This window comes from Salminus brasiliensis, chromosome 9, assembly GCF_030463535.1.
Source record: "Salminus brasiliensis chromosome 9, fSalBra1.hap2, whole genome shotgun sequence".
Taxonomy (NCBI): domain Eukaryota; kingdom Metazoa; phylum Chordata; class Actinopteri; order Characiformes; family Bryconidae; genus Salminus; species Salminus brasiliensis.
In genome coordinates, this window is record NC_132886.1 from 22,001,373 (window position 1) to 22,022,269 (window position 20,897).

The 20,897-nt window shown below is 38.8% G+C and overlaps 1 protein-coding gene across 1 annotated transcript in view; it reads left to right on the forward strand.

The window, feature by feature from the left end:
• The window catches only part of LOC140562300 (uncharacterized), a 196,674-nt gene that overhangs the window by 173,828 nt on the left and 1,949 nt on the right, over positions 1 to 20,897 (forward strand). The window contains exons 18-38 of the mRNA XM_072687829.1: positions 557 to 619; positions 2,086 to 2,154; positions 2,848 to 2,892; positions 3,136 to 3,180; positions 3,322 to 3,399; positions 4,820 to 4,843; positions 7,996 to 8,040; positions 8,320 to 8,364; positions 8,506 to 8,586; positions 8,716 to 8,778; positions 8,857 to 8,907; positions 10,294 to 10,320; positions 10,587 to 10,667; positions 11,465 to 11,500; positions 11,997 to 12,050; positions 12,459 to 12,512; positions 12,616 to 12,642; positions 12,812 to 12,865; positions 15,061 to 15,138; positions 19,164 to 19,202; positions 19,441 to 20,897. The exon at positions 19,441 to 20,897 is cut by the window's right edge and continues 1,949 nt beyond it. Of these exons, the coding sequence (XP_072543930.1) occupies positions 557 to 619; positions 2,086 to 2,154; positions 2,848 to 2,892; positions 3,136 to 3,180; positions 3,322 to 3,399; positions 4,820 to 4,843; positions 7,996 to 8,040; positions 8,320 to 8,364; positions 8,506 to 8,586; positions 8,716 to 8,778; positions 8,857 to 8,907; positions 10,294 to 10,320; positions 10,587 to 10,667; positions 11,465 to 11,500; positions 11,997 to 12,050; positions 12,459 to 12,512; positions 12,616 to 12,642; positions 12,812 to 12,865; positions 15,061 to 15,138; positions 19,164 to 19,202; positions 19,441 to 19,443 (1,062 nt within the window). The 3' untranslated portion in view covers positions 19,444 to 20,897. The remainder of the gene's footprint in view (positions 1 to 556; positions 620 to 2,085; positions 2,155 to 2,847; positions 2,893 to 3,135; positions 3,181 to 3,321; positions 3,400 to 4,819; positions 4,844 to 7,995; positions 8,041 to 8,319; positions 8,365 to 8,505; positions 8,587 to 8,715; positions 8,779 to 8,856; positions 8,908 to 10,293; positions 10,321 to 10,586; positions 10,668 to 11,464; positions 11,501 to 11,996; positions 12,051 to 12,458; positions 12,513 to 12,615; positions 12,643 to 12,811; positions 12,866 to 15,060; positions 15,139 to 19,163; positions 19,203 to 19,440) is intronic.

A 20,897-nucleotide genomic window follows, 5' to 3' on the forward strand; every position in this document is an offset into this window, starting at 1 on the left:
ACAGCAGTGCGAGACTGAAGCAGGTTTTCTAACGTGAAAGATTTTCTGTGTTGTTCAAGCAGCAGGCCTCGGTAATTCACTGTCTCACAAAGATTCGCAACCGGATTTCAACCAGAAAAAAATTCAACTGATTTCTTTATTTATTTGTTTTGCATTGCCATACTACATCACTGCATCTGCATCTACACCACACCCACACTCCTAATCAGACTAGCTTTTTCTAAGCCTGAGTGTGTTACATTCTGATGCAGCGTAATGAAAAAGTAAACCCAGTCAAAGATCCAGATATGTGTGGATGGGGCTTAAGATAAGCTATTATTATATGTAAAAACTTGCTCTTGAACTTAGGGTCTCTTACTCACTTATATTTGAGTCATTACCAAATCATTCACAGTAATTACAGAATGAAAAGCTGTATTAATAACTGAATAACACACCTAATGGTAAGGGGTTAGTTAATGACTGGCATCTATAGTTTTGTGTATTGAATACTAAAAACTGACAGTCAGCAGCAATGAAGGTTTCTTTTGTTTTAACATCATTTCCTGCACTACAGGGCGAACCTGGTTTTCTTGGACCTCAGGGTGAACCAGGCCTACCAGGACTGCCAGGAACAAAGGTGAGTCGAGCAGGCGACTCATTTCAATTACCAGTCCATTGTTTTGTACAGAAAAATCTATTTAATTTGATCTTTTGCTGCATTAGCCAACTTCTGTGTGGGCACAATGCTGGTCAGATACTGCACATTTTAACTTGTCTAAAGGAAATGTATAAAGCTATAAAATGTTCTACTGCCACCAGAATAAATCCCTGGTTAATGTAGAGTCTTCAGTATACGTCTTACATTTAGTGCCCATGAAGAACAAACTAAGAAGATCAATCAGTGGATCGTGACTTCTGTTCCCGGTTACTGGTTGGAAATGTGCCAACAGATTTGCTAACATAGAATTAGAAAGAGAAGATATGAGGAAGGCAAGGGTCTTTAGAGATGCAAGCCTGCAAAGGAACCCTGTGCACACACGAAAGGGATATTACTGAAGCGCAAAAAGCCAGTCACATGGTTCTATACTGACCCCTAGTGATATTTTCAAGAAGAACACCACACAAATCAGAAGCAGACATGAACATCTTAGTTTGCTAATAAAGAATGACATATCATTAGCACATTTGGCTAAAACATGCTTGTGGAACAACATTTTACTAACTGACAAACACTTAAAACACCAACTATCTATATACTATAACTATCTATCCAGCCACTGACTGACTAACACTTACTATCAGCCCTACATACAGCCTCTGAGCTATAGTATAAAATGTACTAATAAACCTATTCATGAAGTGTGTTAGTGTTAAGTGTTTTTTAACCCTGCAGGGCTCACATAGTGTTCATATGCAGTGCTCTAACATCTCTGAAGATCCAGTCTTATCTTAGCGAGGTAGCAACAAGAAATATGTTTCTGACATGTATATGTAGATATATGAACCACAAATCTACCACAGATCAAATGAATAAATATAGATTTGAACATCACAGTAAAATGTTTTAATCCTTCTTCTACCTAAATGTAGATTTTAAATTGGCCCTGCTGTTAAGTTTAACCTTCTGTTGTCCTGCCCCCACCTGTTTGTACCTATAAGAAAGCGTCAGTGCAGATTTTTTAAATGCTGCTACTGTATTGTATTGAAAGATGTCCAGACAATCCTACTTCGCAGCTTAATTCACACATTGCAAATGTTCTGCCAGGTGTATACACCCCGTTTGTTTTCTGTCAGATTATCTGCCTTAAGAAAGAACTTATAGAACACATTGTAGTTATTATATTTTTGTAATAACTTCATTCTTAATGCTGCTTTCACAGTTAGATTAGAAGAATTATAGAATGATCTACAACTCTGTTCAGACCTCTTTTCTGAATCTTTTTGCTGCTTATTTTTTAAACATTATTTAAACACATTATTTGAAGCTTTTATCTGCAACAAAAAATGACATATTATTGACAAAACTGATTTTTAACCGTAAGTCCAGACCGTTCCTCTCTAATAATGGGAAACATCACTCAAAACAAAAAATTGTTTCCACAGGGAGAGCGTGGAGAGCCTGGTCCAGCAGGAAGGGGTGAACGTGGAGAAATCGGACCAGCTGGACAAAAGGTGAGCTTTGCTGCTAGCGTGTGGATAAATCTACAGGGCCGGTAGAAGACAGTGCCATTCAAGAACGTTCTTAGGCTCGGTCCAGTGGGACAAACTGGGCTTTTGTTTTTGTCAACCTGTCAGGATTTGTCAAAGTTAAGAGCCAGAAACACTAGGATGCAAAAGAAAAAGGAACCAAATATGATTCCAACTGGCATATTTAGATTGACCAAATGAGCTGGCCAGACCTTTGAAAGGAAATGACTGGCTTTGAATGAGATTAAGACTTTGGTTGGGCTTTTTTTTCTCTGGTGATCTTTTCAAACAGCAGTATGGAATGAATTATTTTTGTATAGTGGAGTGTATCTACAGGTGGTTTCTTCATCAGTCTGACTAAAGTGGTCTGACATGGTACAATAAGAATGCCCTTTCTTACAAGACATCCCAAAGGAAAACTAAACCTTCCCACCTGGGGTAAAAAGGACTCCAGTTTAAATAATCAACCCATAACTCTGATTATACAGTAAAATAAACTACAATACCATGTATGTAAAGTGGTTTTATATATTTTTCCTATAATTACGCTTCATTACATTTTTATTAAATATATGTTATCCTGCAAAATCAGTGGATTTGTGTAGCTGTTTTCATAAGCAATTAAAATTTCATAGATGTGTAATCGAGATGGTTGTTTACTCTTCTTATCACCACCAGGGAGCACAGGGGGAAAGTGGAACACCAGGCCTCAAAGGATCCAAGGTCAGTCAGAGGGCTTCTGCTTTTTTTCATGTTAATTAGGCAGTAACACTCTGCAGTTTTATACATCACTGCTGTATATGTGGATCTGTGTGTATGTCTACACTGTCGTTGACTACTTACAGGCTATATTATTTTCATGTTACTAAGTAATTTACACTAGTCACTGAATACGAAGTGTTAAGTAAGGTGATAATAAGCCTGTGTTAACTTGGTGGTTTGCAATACTTTGTTCTTATATTACAGGGGGATGCTGGAGATAAAGGAGATGTTGGCCTCATGGGGCCAAGAGTGAGTATCCAGTGGGCCATGGATCTATAAAATGCAGGGTGCCTTTATCAATTTACAAATAAGTCAGCTCTCACCTATTTTTCACTGATATCATTAATGCTGACAAATGTATTACTTTGGTTAATTACCATTTTAAAACAGGGTCCACCGGGAGAGAAAGGTGACCAAGGCACAACTGAAATCATTGACTACAATGGAAACATTCAGGAAGCACTTCAGGTCAGATTTTTTTTTTCTCATTTTAATTAGTCATTAGAAAATAGATCCATAATTAGTTATCTGTGTTTGTCTTACTGAGCCTCTAAAAGAACATGAGGGGGAAATTACTTAATTATCTCTTAATTATCTTAGGATCTAGAGATAAATGTCTCAAAGTACACAGGGAAACAATTGCCACTACAGGTCAGAGTGAGTAATGTGCTTAAGTTGCTGCTGTCAGACAAAAAACTTTAATATACCTCCAAAATGGTAGGTGTACAGGAGAAGGAAAAGATCTTTTAAACCTTCAATGGACGTCAATGTAAATTTTTTTAAGTATTTGTATTGGACCATTTAGCATGTAATTCTGACACAATGTAAAACTGTCAGATTCAAATTATGTCAGAGGGTTTTTGTGTGACAGTGACAATATACAGTATCTCAAGATAATCGTCTTGGTCAGTCTTGGGTGTTTTTTTTTTACCTGTTATAGAAAACCCCATGTTATTTTTTTCTCATTTTCTTTCAGGGGCTCTATATAGTCTAAAAGTGTGAGAAGGTATTTAAATGCTATTTAATTTGGCAGTAAACAACATTTATTCTCAGATAAACACCAATATTAATAAATACAAATAACATTCATCCACAAAGTAGTGGTTATATGTGGTAATGGGTAATGTGCTAATTTAACCATTTACAAACTTCCAATTACATTACATTCATTTGATTATATCAGGTGTGCTGCTGTTGAATATGTTTACTAGGCATCTCAAAGATACATTTTTAACTTGCTCTTAAGATATCAGTTACTTTTTTGAAAACAAAGATTTTTATACATGAACACATTGCCCAGACACGTGTTTACACAGTTTGCTTCAGTGCCTGAATTGCTGATGCAAATGATTCAGTGTCTTGGGAAAAAGCCTTAAAATCGTGAAGTGGTTTATTTGCCTGACAGAATTCCACTTTTGCGCTGGGCAGTATATTGTCTATACCAGTTCTGGTGAGATGTTTTTTATTTTAGCAGCCTGTTTCCAACCAGATACATACAATAAAATTCCCTTTGGTGTTAGAAGCCAGACAGTCCAGTCAAAACAGTTGATTTTTATTTATTTATGTATAATCAGTCTTTAAGCTTTGGAAATTAGCACTCAGGAAGCATAGGTTCATTTAACTACTATTGTAAATAATAAAATACTATTGTAAAACACGATACTGAATGGTACCACCCAGCACTACCGTCACTGCAAGGTTTCGTGATATGTAAAACAGAACTAAGTGCACAACAGAAGATAGGTCACTGTTCAAATGTTATTTGCATGTTAGCGACACTCCTCCTTCCAGCAGGGAGGACAGTATGTAAGCATGCTGACACAGGTTTGTTCAGAGCATAACTAGTAATCTTATCTTTCGCTTTCTCCTACCTCCTGCCTGCCTACAGAAGATAACCACTATTACAGTGACGGTAATAAATCTCTGTCTTGTCTGTGTTACATGCTGTTCTTTGCCCTGCATGGACCTAATCCCTGTCCTATGAATGTGCCTCTGCTAATCCTGCACTCTCTGAATGTCACCTCAGTGCTGAGGGACTGTTGCATATTCTGAGGGACTGTTGCATATTCAACCTCTGACATTTGTTCTACTGGAAAAGGTGTAAAGTAGACTCCCACCTATTAAAAGGTTGTTGTGTACATTGGATTGGATGCAAGACTGACATTTTTGAAGTAAGGAACAAATTTACCTCAAAGGATTTAGAAATATCAGAGCCAGGCGCTGTGGGCCAGGCCTAATGGTGGTGAGAGGATCGGAGAGACATGGGCCCTATTCTTTGTAACTGGCTTGAAGAGTTGTTATATACAAATACAGTTCCAGTGTTGCACCACTGTGTGCTAAAAAGCTAGAACTTTCCTTATTAGACTTATATATAGTATATTCATTTTACTGAATGGCTACAGCACAAAAATTAAAAATTGACAAGAGTCATAGCAAATGCAAGTTCTTCAGTCAAGAGACTGTTGCTGTATTTAAGGAGCTATATATGAAGAGACAGATATATATATATATATATATATATATATATATATATATATATATATAGGCATCACAGTGGAATGGAACGAGAGGGCACAGAAACTGAAAAAGAGGGCAGAAGAACTTTACCAGAGATAGCGTCAATGCTAATCAATTGCTAAGCATTTAAGGGGTATTCCTTAAAGAATGCTTAACTGAAGTGATTGATTTTATTTATCTTGAAAAAAATTATACCAAAATATAGAGGAGGCACATTAACCCACTGAACCATAGGTTTCCTATTCAATTATTAACCTTAAACTATCCAGAAACTATTCAGAATTATTTGGCAACCATTTACTTTAGTATAACTTATGTCCCACAGAGTCTCACAGGGCTCTACTGTAGTGCTTATAGAATTGATTGTAATTATGATAATTATGTACCGTAGTTATAAGAGTGAAGCACTGAAGTGTGGGGTAAGGGGTTAAACTCCTTGGACTAAAATGCAGCTGCATCATGCTCCCTGACAGCAATGAAGGTCTGTCCAAGGACTGTCTAATCAACTGCGTCATCACAGCCGAGACATCAAGTGTAGTCAGTGGGGAGATGCTTTTGAGCTTTGAGAATTTTGGAAATAGCTGTATATCATTCTGTCCACTTATAATGAGATCACTCAGGACAAATGTTAATACCAGGTATGAACAAGGCCTTAGATTGAATATTGAAGCACAGTCTCTGACTGCAAAAGGACATCAGTTGAGGAAACTGTCTGGTTAGTGGCTGTCATGAAGAACTAGCCGAGCACCATGCAGATAAGAAGACGCTGTGGTTATCCAGTTGTGTGGACATATCAAATCCTTTGGTACCAAGCCTCAACTGGTCAAAGAACACCTGTCGCAAACTGAGCCAAACATGACACACTTCCCCCATTGCAAGGTGGTGTACGGTTTTCCAAGCGAGAGTTTTGGTAGGCAAATAGGAAAATGTGAGCATGCAGTTGCATCTCTGTCCAAGAAGTTAAATGCAGTTTCAGGATTTAACCATAATTAAGACAGACATACTGCTTTTCTCCTGATCCTTCATGGTGGCCACAGATGACACAAAGCATCAGCTGCAGATGGAGCTGATTGAGACACAATGCGAGGATGAGCTTTGCAGTCATTTGCATATTTTTGACCAAATCTTGATTACGACTTGAAATTGGGAAAATGAGCATTAAAGAAAAAAACAGCCAGCAGTTTTTAGTTATTTCAAGATATTCACTGGAAATATATTACATCAGAAGATATAAGATCACCATGTGTTCAGCTTGAGAGGATTCATTTAAAGTCATATTTATCCTGTTAATCAGAGGATTTAAGTGTTTGGAAAATTACTGATTGTGATACTGATATAAATAGTGATTTCATTGTTGTATTATGGATAACTAGATCATTGGAAGGCCTGTTACAACTCTTGAGCTCTCATTATCTTCCTTCTTTTTTCTTAATTTATAAATTCTCAAAACCAATACGTGTATGTATTTTCCCACATCTTATCTTATTTTTTTTTACATTGGCAAATAAATAAGAAATATCTGTGTTATCCATAAAGCAGTTCACAAAAGATTCATTCATTCAAGGTTTAGCCAGATCAAATGTGTACACTGAAGTCAAAGTCTCAGATTCACCCTATAGTTTTAAAGGTCTGCTGACCTCATCCTCTGAGGCATGTAGTTTGAACGTGCATTATAAATATATAGACTTATGCAAACATTTAAGCACTCCTGGTCAAATGATATTGACCATATTGTTGAATTTCTAACTACACATAAGTGAAGAAATCCTGTATATAAGAAAACAACGGCTTGCTTTGTTGTTGTTGAGGTCCAGGAGTGCACACAACAACTGTGCATGATTAAATATAACCTAAATAAGAAATGTTTGCTGAGAACACTTGACATAACATGTTTTACAGTGTTAAAAGTGCAGTATTGTGCATAATGACCGTCACAGTTGTTGCGCTGAACTATACAAAATACAATTCAGCATTTGAATAAATTGTTCAGTACTCCTTCAGTACTTCTTTTCTTCTCTGAATTTATAAATTATGTGGTTTGTAGAGTTAATGACCCTTAGATATGTGGATGAGGTCCAGTGTGCCCCCTCTTTTACCTCAATCTCATTTTCATCAAAAGATTATACTGTCATTTCAAATGTGTTTTGCATCCACAAACATGGTATTACATATGATGTTAGTTTAATAAACCTGTTACAAAGAATCGGGCCCTGGCATGGTAGTTATATGATGAACAAGGCTATTTAGTCCAGCAAATGAGAAATTCAACATGCTTAACCATACTAAGTTGGAAATCATGTTATGTTACTAATTCACTGTATTTCAGTCTCAGTGGAAAATGTTGTGCAGCATGGTTTAAGGTAAATGGTTATTCCATGTTTTGGAATAACTATTTAACAAAGTCAAAGACAAAAACTCTGGTGTCTCCACTAGTGTGCCCTTTTTGTCTCTTGACTATGATTGGCAGACATGGTGTATCTTTGTTACAATTTCTATGGAAATATGTATATTGTCATTGATCATAGTTTTCTCCATTTGTTCACTTAGGGTCCCCCTGGACCCCCTGGAGCAGTTGGACCACAGGGTATCAAGGTACGAATAACATTCAGTCAATTTAACTTCTAATCAAAGTGCATTTCATTTTACTAAAAATAATAATAAGCAGATGGTCCAGGCCAGTGTAACTAGACACAGTGGTCTATGTCCATTAAAACTGTCATTGAACCATCAAGAGAATCAGTTAATCATCATTATAGGAAGCTAAAAGAAAAATGTTATAGGGTTGAGTTAAGCCATGAACTTGAAAGTAAAGGCTCAGGGTAGGTATCAACAAATTTTTGTAATTTAACGGTGTCTACTCTATTTTCAAAGGGTGATCAAGGTCCTCCAGGTCTTCCAGGCCTTGACGGAGAAAGGGTAAGGAAATATATATGCATGGTTAGATTTTTATTCAGGGTAAATTGCTGTGTGACAAGCTTCCATAACTTTCAGAGGAAAGTGTTGTGTGATAAGCTTCCAAAACATATCATAACACCTCTAACCACACTCTGTTCCCAGGGTTACAAAGGTTCAAAAGGAGACATGGGCATGCCTGGAATATCTGGAGATAAAGGAGCAGTAGGATTGCCTGGACTACCAGTAAGAAATAGTCTGGTGAACCTGTCACATGTGTTTATCAGGCTTTATAACGTTAGTCTCACACTGAACTAAAGGTCCACTGAGTTATCAAATTAAGGTCAGTCATTTTGTGATGATGTGTGTGTATAGGGTGTTAATGGTCTGAAAGGAGAAAAAGGTGACGCTGGCCTGCCTGGACCTCAAGGGCCATCAGTAAGTACCACAAACAAACGTGTAAAGTCACCTGCTTAAAACTTGACAGCATCTAACCTTATTTTTTTATATTACTAGATTGTAGGACCTCCTGGAGCACCTGGGCCACATGGCCCCCCTGGTCCAATGGTGAGTTTAAATGGCTGTTGTCACCAGTAACTGAAAACAATGTGTATTAAATAGTGTAAATAAGGTCAATTATATTAGAACATTAGATTAACACTTGTGTTGCTAAATATACACGTTTTATCAGAATATTATGACCGCCTACCTAATAGTGGAAATAACCACCCTTGGCTCAGACGTTGTGGCATGGTTTGTGTTGTGTGACGGAAGGTGTTCATTTTAGAGGTTAACTTGTCCACAGTGGCATGTTGATGGCTCTGTACCACTCGTTGCTCTGTGGAGTCAATGGCCAGTGAGGCACCAGTGTTATGCCGTTGGCAGGCACTCAATGTGTGACAAGTACATTTTCAGTACACCTTCACTACAACGACTCCAGAAGGTTTCTTATCAAAATATTATGTAGAATGAACTCAGCACAGGATTGTCCCAGTCACGTTGGTTTGCTGCCCATATTGATAAGCAAGCACACCAGTCAGTTGTAGCAGAGCAAAACAATTGTCTTGGGCAAAGGATATGATTTGACTGATGTCCAATAGGGCATGATAATAGGGCACTGGGCGAAGAGTGGTAGCATCTCAGAAACCGCTAACTTTGTGGGATGTTTTAGAGCCGCTGTAGTGAAGGTGTAGAATATACTCACACATTTAGTGCCTCCCAACGGCATAACACTGGTGCCTCATGGACCATTGAGTGGTACAGAGCAAGCAGCGTGCCACTTTGGACCAGTTAACCTCTAAAATGAACACTTTCCATCACACAGTACAGTCCATGCCACAACATCTTTCTAGTGTCATCTGAGCCAAGGTCACAATATACTGCTATGACTATGTATATTGAAAAAAAAGAATATGTGAAGTACGATACTATGTTAAAAAGAATGAACATCATTGCCCAGCTTTTAGTGACGTTATTACACACATTTAGGACAGGTTTAAATTGTGTATTAGCAATATCTTATTCTGTGGCTGCCAGACAGCATAAACCCTACCAGCAGGTATTGTGAAAGTCAGTTTCTGAGAACGTACAGATTAGATAACAGACTTCAGTCAGATATCCAGTGAACAGCAGCCACTCCTTACTCTTTATGACAGGTGCAGTAGGGGTCTATTTTGGTCCTAAACACAGTTTAGCTAATTGCCTTCCTTAGACACAGCTGATTCAACTCAGTTAGTTACCAGGTGGTGGGGGTGGTTGAGCAGAGAAATCACCAAATTGTGCTTGACTCCAGTTTGCCAGGATGAAAATAAACCCCTATCACCCTAGCCCAACAGGACGGGAATTGCTGACCCCTACAATACAGTTTATGCTGTCATGTCATGCAGTCTTAAGACCTAAAAATAGGTAATAATACATAGAATTCTAAATCTATATATTGCTTGTACTTTTCAGGGCCCACATGGATTCCCTGGACCAAAGGTAAGCAATAGAATTAGTGTTTAAAATCCCATAAGAAAAACCTTTGTGTCCTCTAACATCATTAATCGTTGATCAGTTAATACAGCAAGCGGAGTTCCGAAGAAATCATCTATCCCTGTGTAATTCTGGCAAACTGCAGTTCTCACAGATAACCATACTACAAAGAGCAGTTCATAATGCTGTAGTGATTAATGACATCACTGTAGTCACTGCAGAGATAATGACCCCACCCCCAAAACTAACCTCTGCTGCTCCTCTGCGCTTAGGGGGAGCCAGGTTTGCATGGTTTGAAAGGCGTGCGAGGGGAGCCAGGCCATAAGGGTGACCGAGGACCCATGGGCCTCCCTGTAAGTAGCCTAAATCACAGCCATGCATCTTGGATCTCGGTGTTCAGGTCTAACCCCTGCTGCCTTTTAACATCTCTTTGATAAATTTGTTTCTTAATTTTATGCCCAGTTCATATCATCTCTTTTGAACTTACTCCAAATAAAATTCCCAAATTCCCCAAAATATTTGCTGTTTAGGGTTTACCTCTTTTTTTGCATGGAGGGATGCATGGAGGGATGCATACAGAAAAAGCACATGAGCACATGCTACATATACAAAAACAGGACAAATATACAGAGACTGAACAACGAACACCTGGCAATGATAACATAAGGGGTGGGGCTTGTATCCCACCAGCTAACATCATGCATAGTATACAAATCAATTTATTCTCCAAATCACTTGTAATGTGTTGTTACATGTTCTTTTATACAGCAACATTTCATACACTATGAGAAACCACTCTATTCAGTACAGTTTGGGACAGTTTGTAAGTAGCTCCGATGCAATGCTAAACAATCACATTTTGGACATGTGGGATAAGGGATGCATTTGGAGTAAGGGAGAAATTGTGGAAACGTCATGTTTTTTGGTCACATCACCACCTTAATGATTATATGTACCCTCAGTTTTCTCTCTTGCCATCCAACCTGCCTGCTGCCCTGTCTCTGTCCAATCTATATACTGGTTTTCTGCCTGTTCATTTGTTTTCGGACTCTCTGTTAACAACTCAGTTGGCAATTTTTTGTCCATCTCACTGTGGTCATCATGTACTAATCCCCCTCTTCATGTCACTCATACCTCCATAAACGCACAGGGAGCATCTGGCTTGGACGGCAAGCCGGGATTAAGGGTGAGTCTGTCTCACATGAACGAGCTTCATCCCCCAGCCAGCAGCTCTCCACAGCTTTAAGAAAGACAAACTTGGCCTCAAACATGACTTGTGAAACAGTGTATTTTGGTGGGGGACTACAGAAATGATACTATTCCAGTGCTGTTTTTCAGTCAAAAGCATTTCTTTAAGTACAAGACTTAAAGGTCACTCCAGATCCCTGTTTGTCTGCTGATGAGTGTGAAATTAACATAGAATTAACACCCACTCATCTATTAACATATTGCCATTCATCATTATCATTGTGTTCCTTTGTGATTGACATGCTGATGCATGCATGAGTGCGGCCCTTGTGACTGCCATATGCAAATGCCAGGCTCCTCAGTTTTTGAGTTTTATGACATGTAGTAAGGTTTGCAGAGTCCGTGCATACTTGTCCAGTGGAATGGGCAGATGTCCTCACTCACTGTGGAAAAAAAGCAATTAACACAATGACTTCTGTACCTTCTGTTTCTAGGGGATGGATGGCCCAATCGGAGCCCCTGGCCCTGCAGGTCCTAAAGGAGACAGAGTGAGTCTGATATGCCTTTTTATGGTTCAGTATATAGTTCCACAACCTGTGCTTTCCTATAAGTCACACAAAACCTTATCTTATCTTCATTTCTTGTTTTTAACTTATTGACATTTTTTTTTTGCTCTTTACATTGTGTGTTTTTTGAGCATTTGGCCGCCCCACTCTGTAACTTTTCAAGTTGCTGTGGTTGCTAAACACTTCCACTTTCAGTAATACCAATAATACAATTCACAGTGGAGGGAAGAATGGAAGGGAATTCAGTGAGCTCTTTTGAACCATCCATTCTCTCACAAATGTGTGTAAAGGCAGACTAGGTGTAAAGGCATGGCTAGGTGCGTTTCTATGTGTATTAATAGTAGTTTGGCGTAATTTGGTTAACATGACTGTAAAATGAATTTCTCACAGGGTGAGAAAGGGTCTGCTGGTGACCCTGGGCCAAGAGGACCTTACGGACTTCCTGTGAGTAAATGATTTTAATTTTAATGGAAGACTGCTACTGTTGAAGGAATCATGATGCCACTGCTTCAATAGAAATAGTAATACCCGTTTTCTTTTCCCATAGGGTGCTGCTGGAACACCTGGACTGGATGTGAGTTGACATAAAAGACAGCAAGTTCGCCTTACTTTTGAGATGTGTTTTACTGTGCCTTGGTCTCTGCTTGTGTTTTGTATCAGCATTTTTTTTGTCACTGAAGTTATGCAGCCCTCAGTAGTTAGGTCTCTAGGCATGTGTAATTATATGAAGTTGTATTTTGCAGGGGTTACCAGGCTTAAGGGGAGAAAAAGGCGACGTGGGGGAAAGAGGAGAAAAGGTGACCATGACACAGGGAACCTTTCAAATTACCTCTTAATTAGGCTATCTGATGTCAATGGACCAGGGAAGCTTATTTACAGGACCCTATATTGGCCACAAATCTGTCTATTTACTTAGCAAGCTTTCTACATTAGTATTATGTGCATTATAGATTGCATTTGCAGTGCAGTATCTCTGTGTATTTGCCTTTAATCTCCATTTAAGTACAATAAAAATGGAAAAGGCCTAGCATTCTTCTTTAGACCTTCAAAAGCTTGATCCAGCATTATTGTAATACATCTGACACCTCAGTCATTATTCAACATTTTGTTTCCCACCTCATTTTATCACTCATAACCATTCAATAAAGTTTAAAAAACAGAAAAAGGACAATATTCACACATTTGATTGATGAGTCTTCAGAGATTTTTCAGAGTCTCTTATTTCAGAAATAGTCCATTGACAGCAGGCAGTTGCTGCTGAAACATGAATCTGCATTTATGCAGCTTCTCCTCTCATGCATGCTGCTCATTTCATTGCTGAACTACCTGTGTTTCAGACTTTAATCACCTGGCTGATACTGACGGACAACTTTACACATTTTTAGGATGTCATGGAATGTGCCAGTCATCAGTTACATGTTGCTTCACATTGTAATTTCAGATCCCATGCTCTAATTTAATGAATCAGTTAATTACTCAGTTCTGTACTGCATGCTTCCTATAAACCTAATTTAACAGTCATTAACAGGGTTGATGGTTATCAACCACCATGATTGCACATGATGATGGCACAATGTGGTTTAAAGCTGATTTGGTTAGTCAAGTAACCTTTCTTGCACTTAAATCAGATTCCATGACATAATGTGTAGAGAAGGCCTTCTTTAGATTACTGCTGCTTGTGTGTAATCATGCAGTACGCTGCCTGGTTTATGTCCATCCCTTCATTTTCAGGAAAACTGTATCCCTTCCTTTCCTTGGAGACAATTACACACAGTGATCTAAACATATCTGACATCATGTCACAGAATAACGTTTTAAATGAGTCTCCACATGCATTTAAGCCATGAGTCAGTCAATCTCCATATTCATCTTTTCCTCATTATGTTTTCTCATTTAGGCCAAATGAGTCCGGTATCACTGTCCCATTGATCATAAATAGGGATATAGAGGAGGTCACAGTTCTTTACAGTAGTGATATATTTTATTATGTGGGTTTAGAAGCAGATACACCACCCCTAACCTGTTGCCAATGGCGTTGAGAAAGGGATACAGTTTTTTACTGTGTGATTTTAGGGGTAGATTGGGTGAAAGTTCTCTTTGGGGTTTCCCTGCTGTTTCTCTTCCTTTGTGCCCTCTCAGACTCTTATTATTCCTTCTCCCTTCATCTTCTAAAGCCCTAGTCTCCAAAGTTCCTCCTGGCTGATATCCTCTCCCTGTCTAACTTCTCCTGTCCTTCTCCATACTGGATTGAAACCTTCCCTTTAATAATCCCCTGCTGTCCTAATGTACACTTGCAGTGAGGGTGATTGGTCAATGCGGAGTGATTGTGTGTGGCTCCCTTTTGCTGGATTACACAAAATATTTTACTAAATGTACTTCAGTTAATATCCATGTACTATTGTTTGATTCTCTGTTTTTTTCCCCAACTTTTACAGACCAGCAGAGGATATAGAGTAAACCACATACGAATAGAAATCTGTCATCTCCTTCAGTGCTCTAAAAAATGTGCTCATTTTCAGTATGCAAACAATTTCTCCAGCTGATCACACCATTGTGTCCACAGGGGGAGAAGGGAAAGAAGGGCAAAAAAGGGCCTAAGGGGGAGAAAGGAGAACAGGGTGCCCCTGGATTAGATGCACCATGCCCATTGGTATGTCCCAGCTGAGGGCTGGAAACCTCCCCGTGACGTAAGACAGCGGATCCCTCAGGGAGGAGTGGCCCCTTGGACAATCTGGCAACCCACAGTTCACAATCTGAAAGCATTGCTTGATATAATCCCTGGTGGTGTCTTGCTTTCCAAGTCACACTATTTAGTTAAGCAAAATGCCTCATTGCGCACTGTAGATGTAAATAAGTAGTGGATGGAAGCGGTTGCCCGTCGCCAGCAGGGCCACTCCTCTCTGCCCTGTGCCGTGCCCTCACAGCGAGAGGCCGGAAGGGCGCCTGCAGCCTCTATCCCAGTAACACTCCCAGTTCCGTTTCTATGACACAGGGTTTCCGGGGCTTTAAGGGTGAAAAGGGCGAGCCAGGCCAGCCTGGTCTGGATGGGCTGGATGCCCCGTGCCAATTGGTACAGTATCCTCTTTTCCTATCCTCTCCTGTGCATGCTGCCATTTTCCATGCCCACACCACAGCACAGCTGATGTATACAGTCATGCCACAGCAGTGCCCAGCTGCCAGTCTATACTCCAACATCCATGCATGGCTTATGCATGGGCAAATAGAGCCTGTACCGGCTCATGCATGAGCGGCTCACCAGATGCTTCTAGATGTACATCAGCATTTCTCAGCTTAGTCTGCTGCATCTTTCAAGTCTCACAAATTCTCCTCTAAAAGAACTGGCATTTAGCACCCGCCCACTGTGTCTGCTGTAAGTGTGGGTTGAGGTAACCAGATGTCTTTTGCTCTACTAAGTTCAAAGAAACATGTTAACACAATGTTCCTTGGTACTCAACCATGCAGTACAGATGTGCCAGATAAAGATTAGGTTGGAAAATGCTGAAGAATTCATATAAATAGCTTTGCTGCATGCGTCTGTAAACTCTCATTTAGTACCACAGCAAAACTCAGACTAACATTAGCAGTGGCCTCTCAACTCCCCAATAACAGAATATTGAAATTTAGTGATTAGCTCATGAGTTATGTAGCTAATAGATGATGACAATCCAGGTCACACTATTTTGATGGTCCTTATAGATGCAAATGCTGAAATTGTAAACTGAAGTTATAGCATATGCAAGAATTTGTATTTTTTGCTACTGGGCTCCCCCTACAGCTTTGATTTTTCTTTTTTCCGTTCAGAAATTGTTTTGCATTTTTTGACAAGCTGAAGGATAGTAAAGTGAATGAGCCATTTCCACTGGAGTGATAATACAGGGTTTTACACAAATATGACTCGGATTATGCAGCATTACACAGTTCTTGTCTCGTGGACACTCCACCAAAGTTACATAGTGCAGTTAGCAGCGTTTTGGATTATTTACAGGATTATACATTAATATGATTCGGATTACACAGCATTACACAGTTTCCACAAACTGTTGTCCAGCCCATCTTACTAAAGTTACATAGTTATTTTAAAATGCTTCATAATGTTGCATGTAGGATAAGATTCAGGTTTAGGTTAAGGGTTAGCTTTAATAGAATTACATGTAATTGAAAGTTGCTGTTAATTGTTGTTTAGGTTAATGTTAGGTTAAAAAATAAGCTGATTGTCTACAGAAGATCATCAAGACAGTGTGACCAATATCCAGAACAACTCTCCTAAGCCTTAATGGTTTGCCTCCCAATCAGTTCTATTCTCGCCATTTCCTTGTGTCACTTTAGTCTTTCTAGGCATTTGTCTTTCCAGACTCTTTAACCAACACTAACTAACCTGTGTTTCCATGCAATGAAGCTGTATGTGACCTCTTAGTATCTTCCCTTTCCTTCCAGTGGCAGCATGGGTTTCACCTGTAGTCTATTAACCAGTTCCTATCCTACTTATTTCTGACCTGTTCCAATTGGGCACCCGACAGCTGAACTAAGAGCATATTCAGCCCTTGACTCCTCAGTCACTACACTACAGTTTTTGTTTTTATATATTCTAAAATTATACTCATGCGTCCAATGATTCTTTTTCTTATTTCTTGTTGATGAATAAAAATAATGTTTTACCCTCTACACTCTTCATAATAACGTATGTGTTAGAAGAGTACAATAGTTAAACAGTTAAACTTAAATGTCATGTGTCTGTTTTGCAAATGCTGCATGAGTTGTGTTCAGAAGCTGGAAATGTTTCATAATTATTGCATGTTCATATTTGGTAAATGCTATTATTATGTACAGCTCGGGAAAAAAGTAAGAGACTACCCTACATTATCAGTTTCTCTGGTTTTACTATTATTTATTACTATTATTTACTAAATTAACATTTGTGTTGTATTTCATAAACCATAGACATTTCCCCTAAATTCCAAAAAAATATTGCTAATTAGAGCATTTATTTGCAGAAATGACAACTACTAAAAAAACCTGGAATGAAATGGCTGCCAAACATGTAAAGATGTAAATTTAAGAAAAAAAATGAAGTGGTCTCTTTATTTTTTCCAGAGCTGTATGTCTTAGTAAATTATCTGCTACATACTTTACTATTACCACAATTTGGTTTTACATCATTTTTAGTGTACTGTTTCATTTGTAAAAGATTATTATTCATTAGCGTCACTGCATGCAGCTTTTACTGACTTCATTATCACACTCATATTGTTAACGTATAGGTTTTCAAACCTCTGGACAAGTCAGCACTTTGGGGTATTTTTGCCTTCATGTAGTTAATAAGTAATTCATTAAAAGGTGCTGTGAGAAGACATAAAGGTTATTCCATGCAAACTGATTTTTGTAGGGGGCTTGTAGGTTACAGTATAGATTTCCATGAAAAACCTTCAGATTCATGCAAAAGTTCAAAACTGTGATCACAAAATGTTCCCGCTCTGAATTGTTTTAGGACGTTTGCCACAACACATTTCATTTTTCTTTAAATCTTAATTTTAGGTTGAGTTGATTTGCTCACAGAAAGACTGGACTGACCTGAAATAATAACTGGATGTGTTTTAAGGAGAATAAACTAGTCCAATAAAATAGGACAATTTCTTTTACTTTAATGTCAGATCTTAAAATCTTCCTAATTTAGTCTTTTCCTAGTCTGGTTTCCTGTAATATTCCTATATTTTTATCAAACTTTTCAATTAATTATTAATTTCTGCATACAGTATGTGAATCTACAAAGGGTTTCACAAAGTCCAGCAGTCAGATGTCTTTTTAAGCTTATACTGGCAGCATGGGTTTCACCTGTAGTCTATTAACCAGTTCCTATCCTACTTATTTCTGACCTGTTCCAATTGGGCACCCGACAGCTGAACTAAGAGCATATTCAGCCCTTGACTCCTCAGTCACTACACTACAGTTTTTATATATATATATATATTCTAAAATTATACGCATGCGTCCAATGATTCTTTTTCTTATTTCTTGTTGATGAATAAAAATAATGTTTTACCCTCTACACTCTTTATAATAACGTATGTGTTAGAAGAGTACAATAGTTAATTATTAATTTCTGCATACAGTGTGTGAATCTACAAAGGGTTTCACAAAGTCCAGCAGTCAGATGTCTTTTTAAGCTTATACTTTCTTATAGGACTGAATGGAATATCTAAATATATGTATATATTTTACATTACATTTATATGTAATGCAACAATCTATCTCCTTGATGTTTTTTTACTTTTTGACATGAGTTGAATCTGCAGTTTCTTTATATTGTGTCAAAATGAAGAACTGGCCAATAGAAATGCTCCAAAATAAGACATTAACTTCCTTACTTTTCCTTTCCATTTTGGAGACACAAGGTTTTTGTGTGACAATGACAATACATGATGATAAATATCACAACACATTAACCTTAAAAATTAGAACCACCCTGCAATTCCTTTGTACCCCACAAGGGGGCCCATCAAACAGTTTGAATACATATGGTATGCAGCTGGGGGTTCCAACCCTGGTCGCAGAGGACTACCTGTCATGCACATTGTAGTGTTTACTCTGCTCCCAACACCTGATCCAGTGTAGAAGCCAGAATTTACAAGAAAGCATTTTCATAGAGAAATGTATGAATTATAGATGAAACTTATATTTTGTGAGGCGTTATAAAGAGCAGTAAGCTCTATGAGTATACTATTTATATAAGTTATGCAACAAACTTTCTGGAAGTTGCATGACTGCAAGTATTTTTGCTTGAATGAATAGAGTGAAAGAATTAGTAGAAAAGTTTGAAAAGGTGGTGGCTGACTTTGCATGTAACGGAGAAGATGTGTGTTAACTCCTCCTATTATGGGGTGCATTTCTAGTGCTAGGGAAAGTTAAGAACAGGTGGGTTAACTGGCATTACCAAATTGGGAGAAAAGGGAAATATTTGATACACAAAAGAATATTAACCTGCCAGATCCCGAATGAGTCGGCATGAAAGAACCCCATGAAAGTTAGCTCAAAAACAGCTTAGATCAACGAAGCACTAACTGACCTTATTTCACTGTCTTGTACCTCTCTCTACAACAGGGTCCAGATGGACTACCAATGCCTGGCTGCTGGCAGAAGGTGAGTAATTGAAGCTAGGTTTGTGTTGAAATACTGGTTCTAGATCCCTTAATGGCAGCGTAATGTCAGACATTATGTCCTGCCTTGGTCAAACACAACTGCATGAGGTTACTGTTTTAAATGCACCCCAAGTAACACTGCGTGGTGCCAAACGGTACATGTGTTGTGTTAGCTGTGAACCGCGGTGTGTATCTGTATATTGTGTCTCACAGTCCCCCTCTCTGTGTTTCTCTTACAGTGATCAGTCTAACTCAAACCGCATGGAATTTGTAAATAATGCTTCATTTTTGTATTTATAGTTTTTTTTAATTGTGGAAAAAGAAAATCTATATGAATATAAATGTGTGTGTGTACATTGAAGGAAAAGCTCAAAGCTAATGAGGCTCACACACACACACACACACACAGCTGCTTCCACTCACCTTTGTGCGGTCATGGCAGTGTGTGTCACGCTCATATAAGTAACCCTGTGGAGTTCATATACTTCACCATCTCAGAGACTCTCATACATGCTTTGCATGGTCCTCGGAATAAGAGTGGATACAGAAACGGACTAACGGGGTGCAAAGGAGAGGCGGAAAAGAAGGAGTGAGGAGGCGATGGAGAGATGAGGCCTGGCTCTCGACATTGGAAGCTAGCTGTAGATGTTTGTATTCATCTGAGATCTCATCACTCATCATCATGCCATGCTATCAAGCTTAATAAAAGACTAAAGACTCCACAGGCCAAAATAAGCATGAATGTGTACACATATCACATGGCGGTGTGGTCAGAAATGCTATGGCTTCTGCTAAACACTAACTGGCTGACAGTTTTCGCTCATGTTGTATAATAACAAATATTCGTCGCTGAAGTTTTACCTTCCTTTTTTTGTGTTCATCTTCCTAAAGGGAGTCACTCCTTGGCTGGTGGCCTGAAAAGTGATTAATCTGGAGGTAGAGAGAGCAATTGTTGGTTTGCTTTATTGTAAAGAGGTCAGCTCCTGACCTGGCCTTTGCAGCGCCTCTGTATTTCACTTGGGTGACTCCCTGACTCACTTATCAGGAGCGACCACCAGTGGACTATAGGTTGAGCAGGAGGAAGGGGCAGCTGCTGCACCGGTCTTCAGTCCAGCCATGAGTAATAAGTGGACAGATCGGCATCCGTGGCCCAAATGCACTTGCATGGACCTCAGAATTCCTTCGTGTTGGTGTGGCGAGTGGGCGGAGCTAAAACCCCTCCCACCCCCAGGAGCGCTGTAGCAGGAGGCTACGTGATGTGATCTACTGAGAGCAACGGGATGACGTTTCTTTTACCTTTTTTTTTTTTTTACTTACTTTCTGTGGATGATTTGATTTGATTTCTTTGATGTTATTCTAGCCTTTGGTGCCTCAAGCCTTTTATTATTCATTCCCTTATTGTAAACCTTTACAGTTTGTGCTTTGGCTTGTGGAAATGATGCTCTGTATGGATTACAACATTGTGGGTGATTGAATCCATACTGTTAACATGTTGTAAGAACAGTTGAGGGCACTGAAACAGAAGTGTTTCTTTTGAAGTGCTATGTTATTTTTTAGGGCTTCGAAGTGAAGCGCCTGAGTGTAAAAGGGACGTCGTTTACAGGGTTGTTTTACGCCTGTCAAGGAATGCACTTCACTGTGCTGAAGCTAAAAAAAGCTAATGTCTCTCCAAATGCCAATCAAGAAGGTGCTTCTT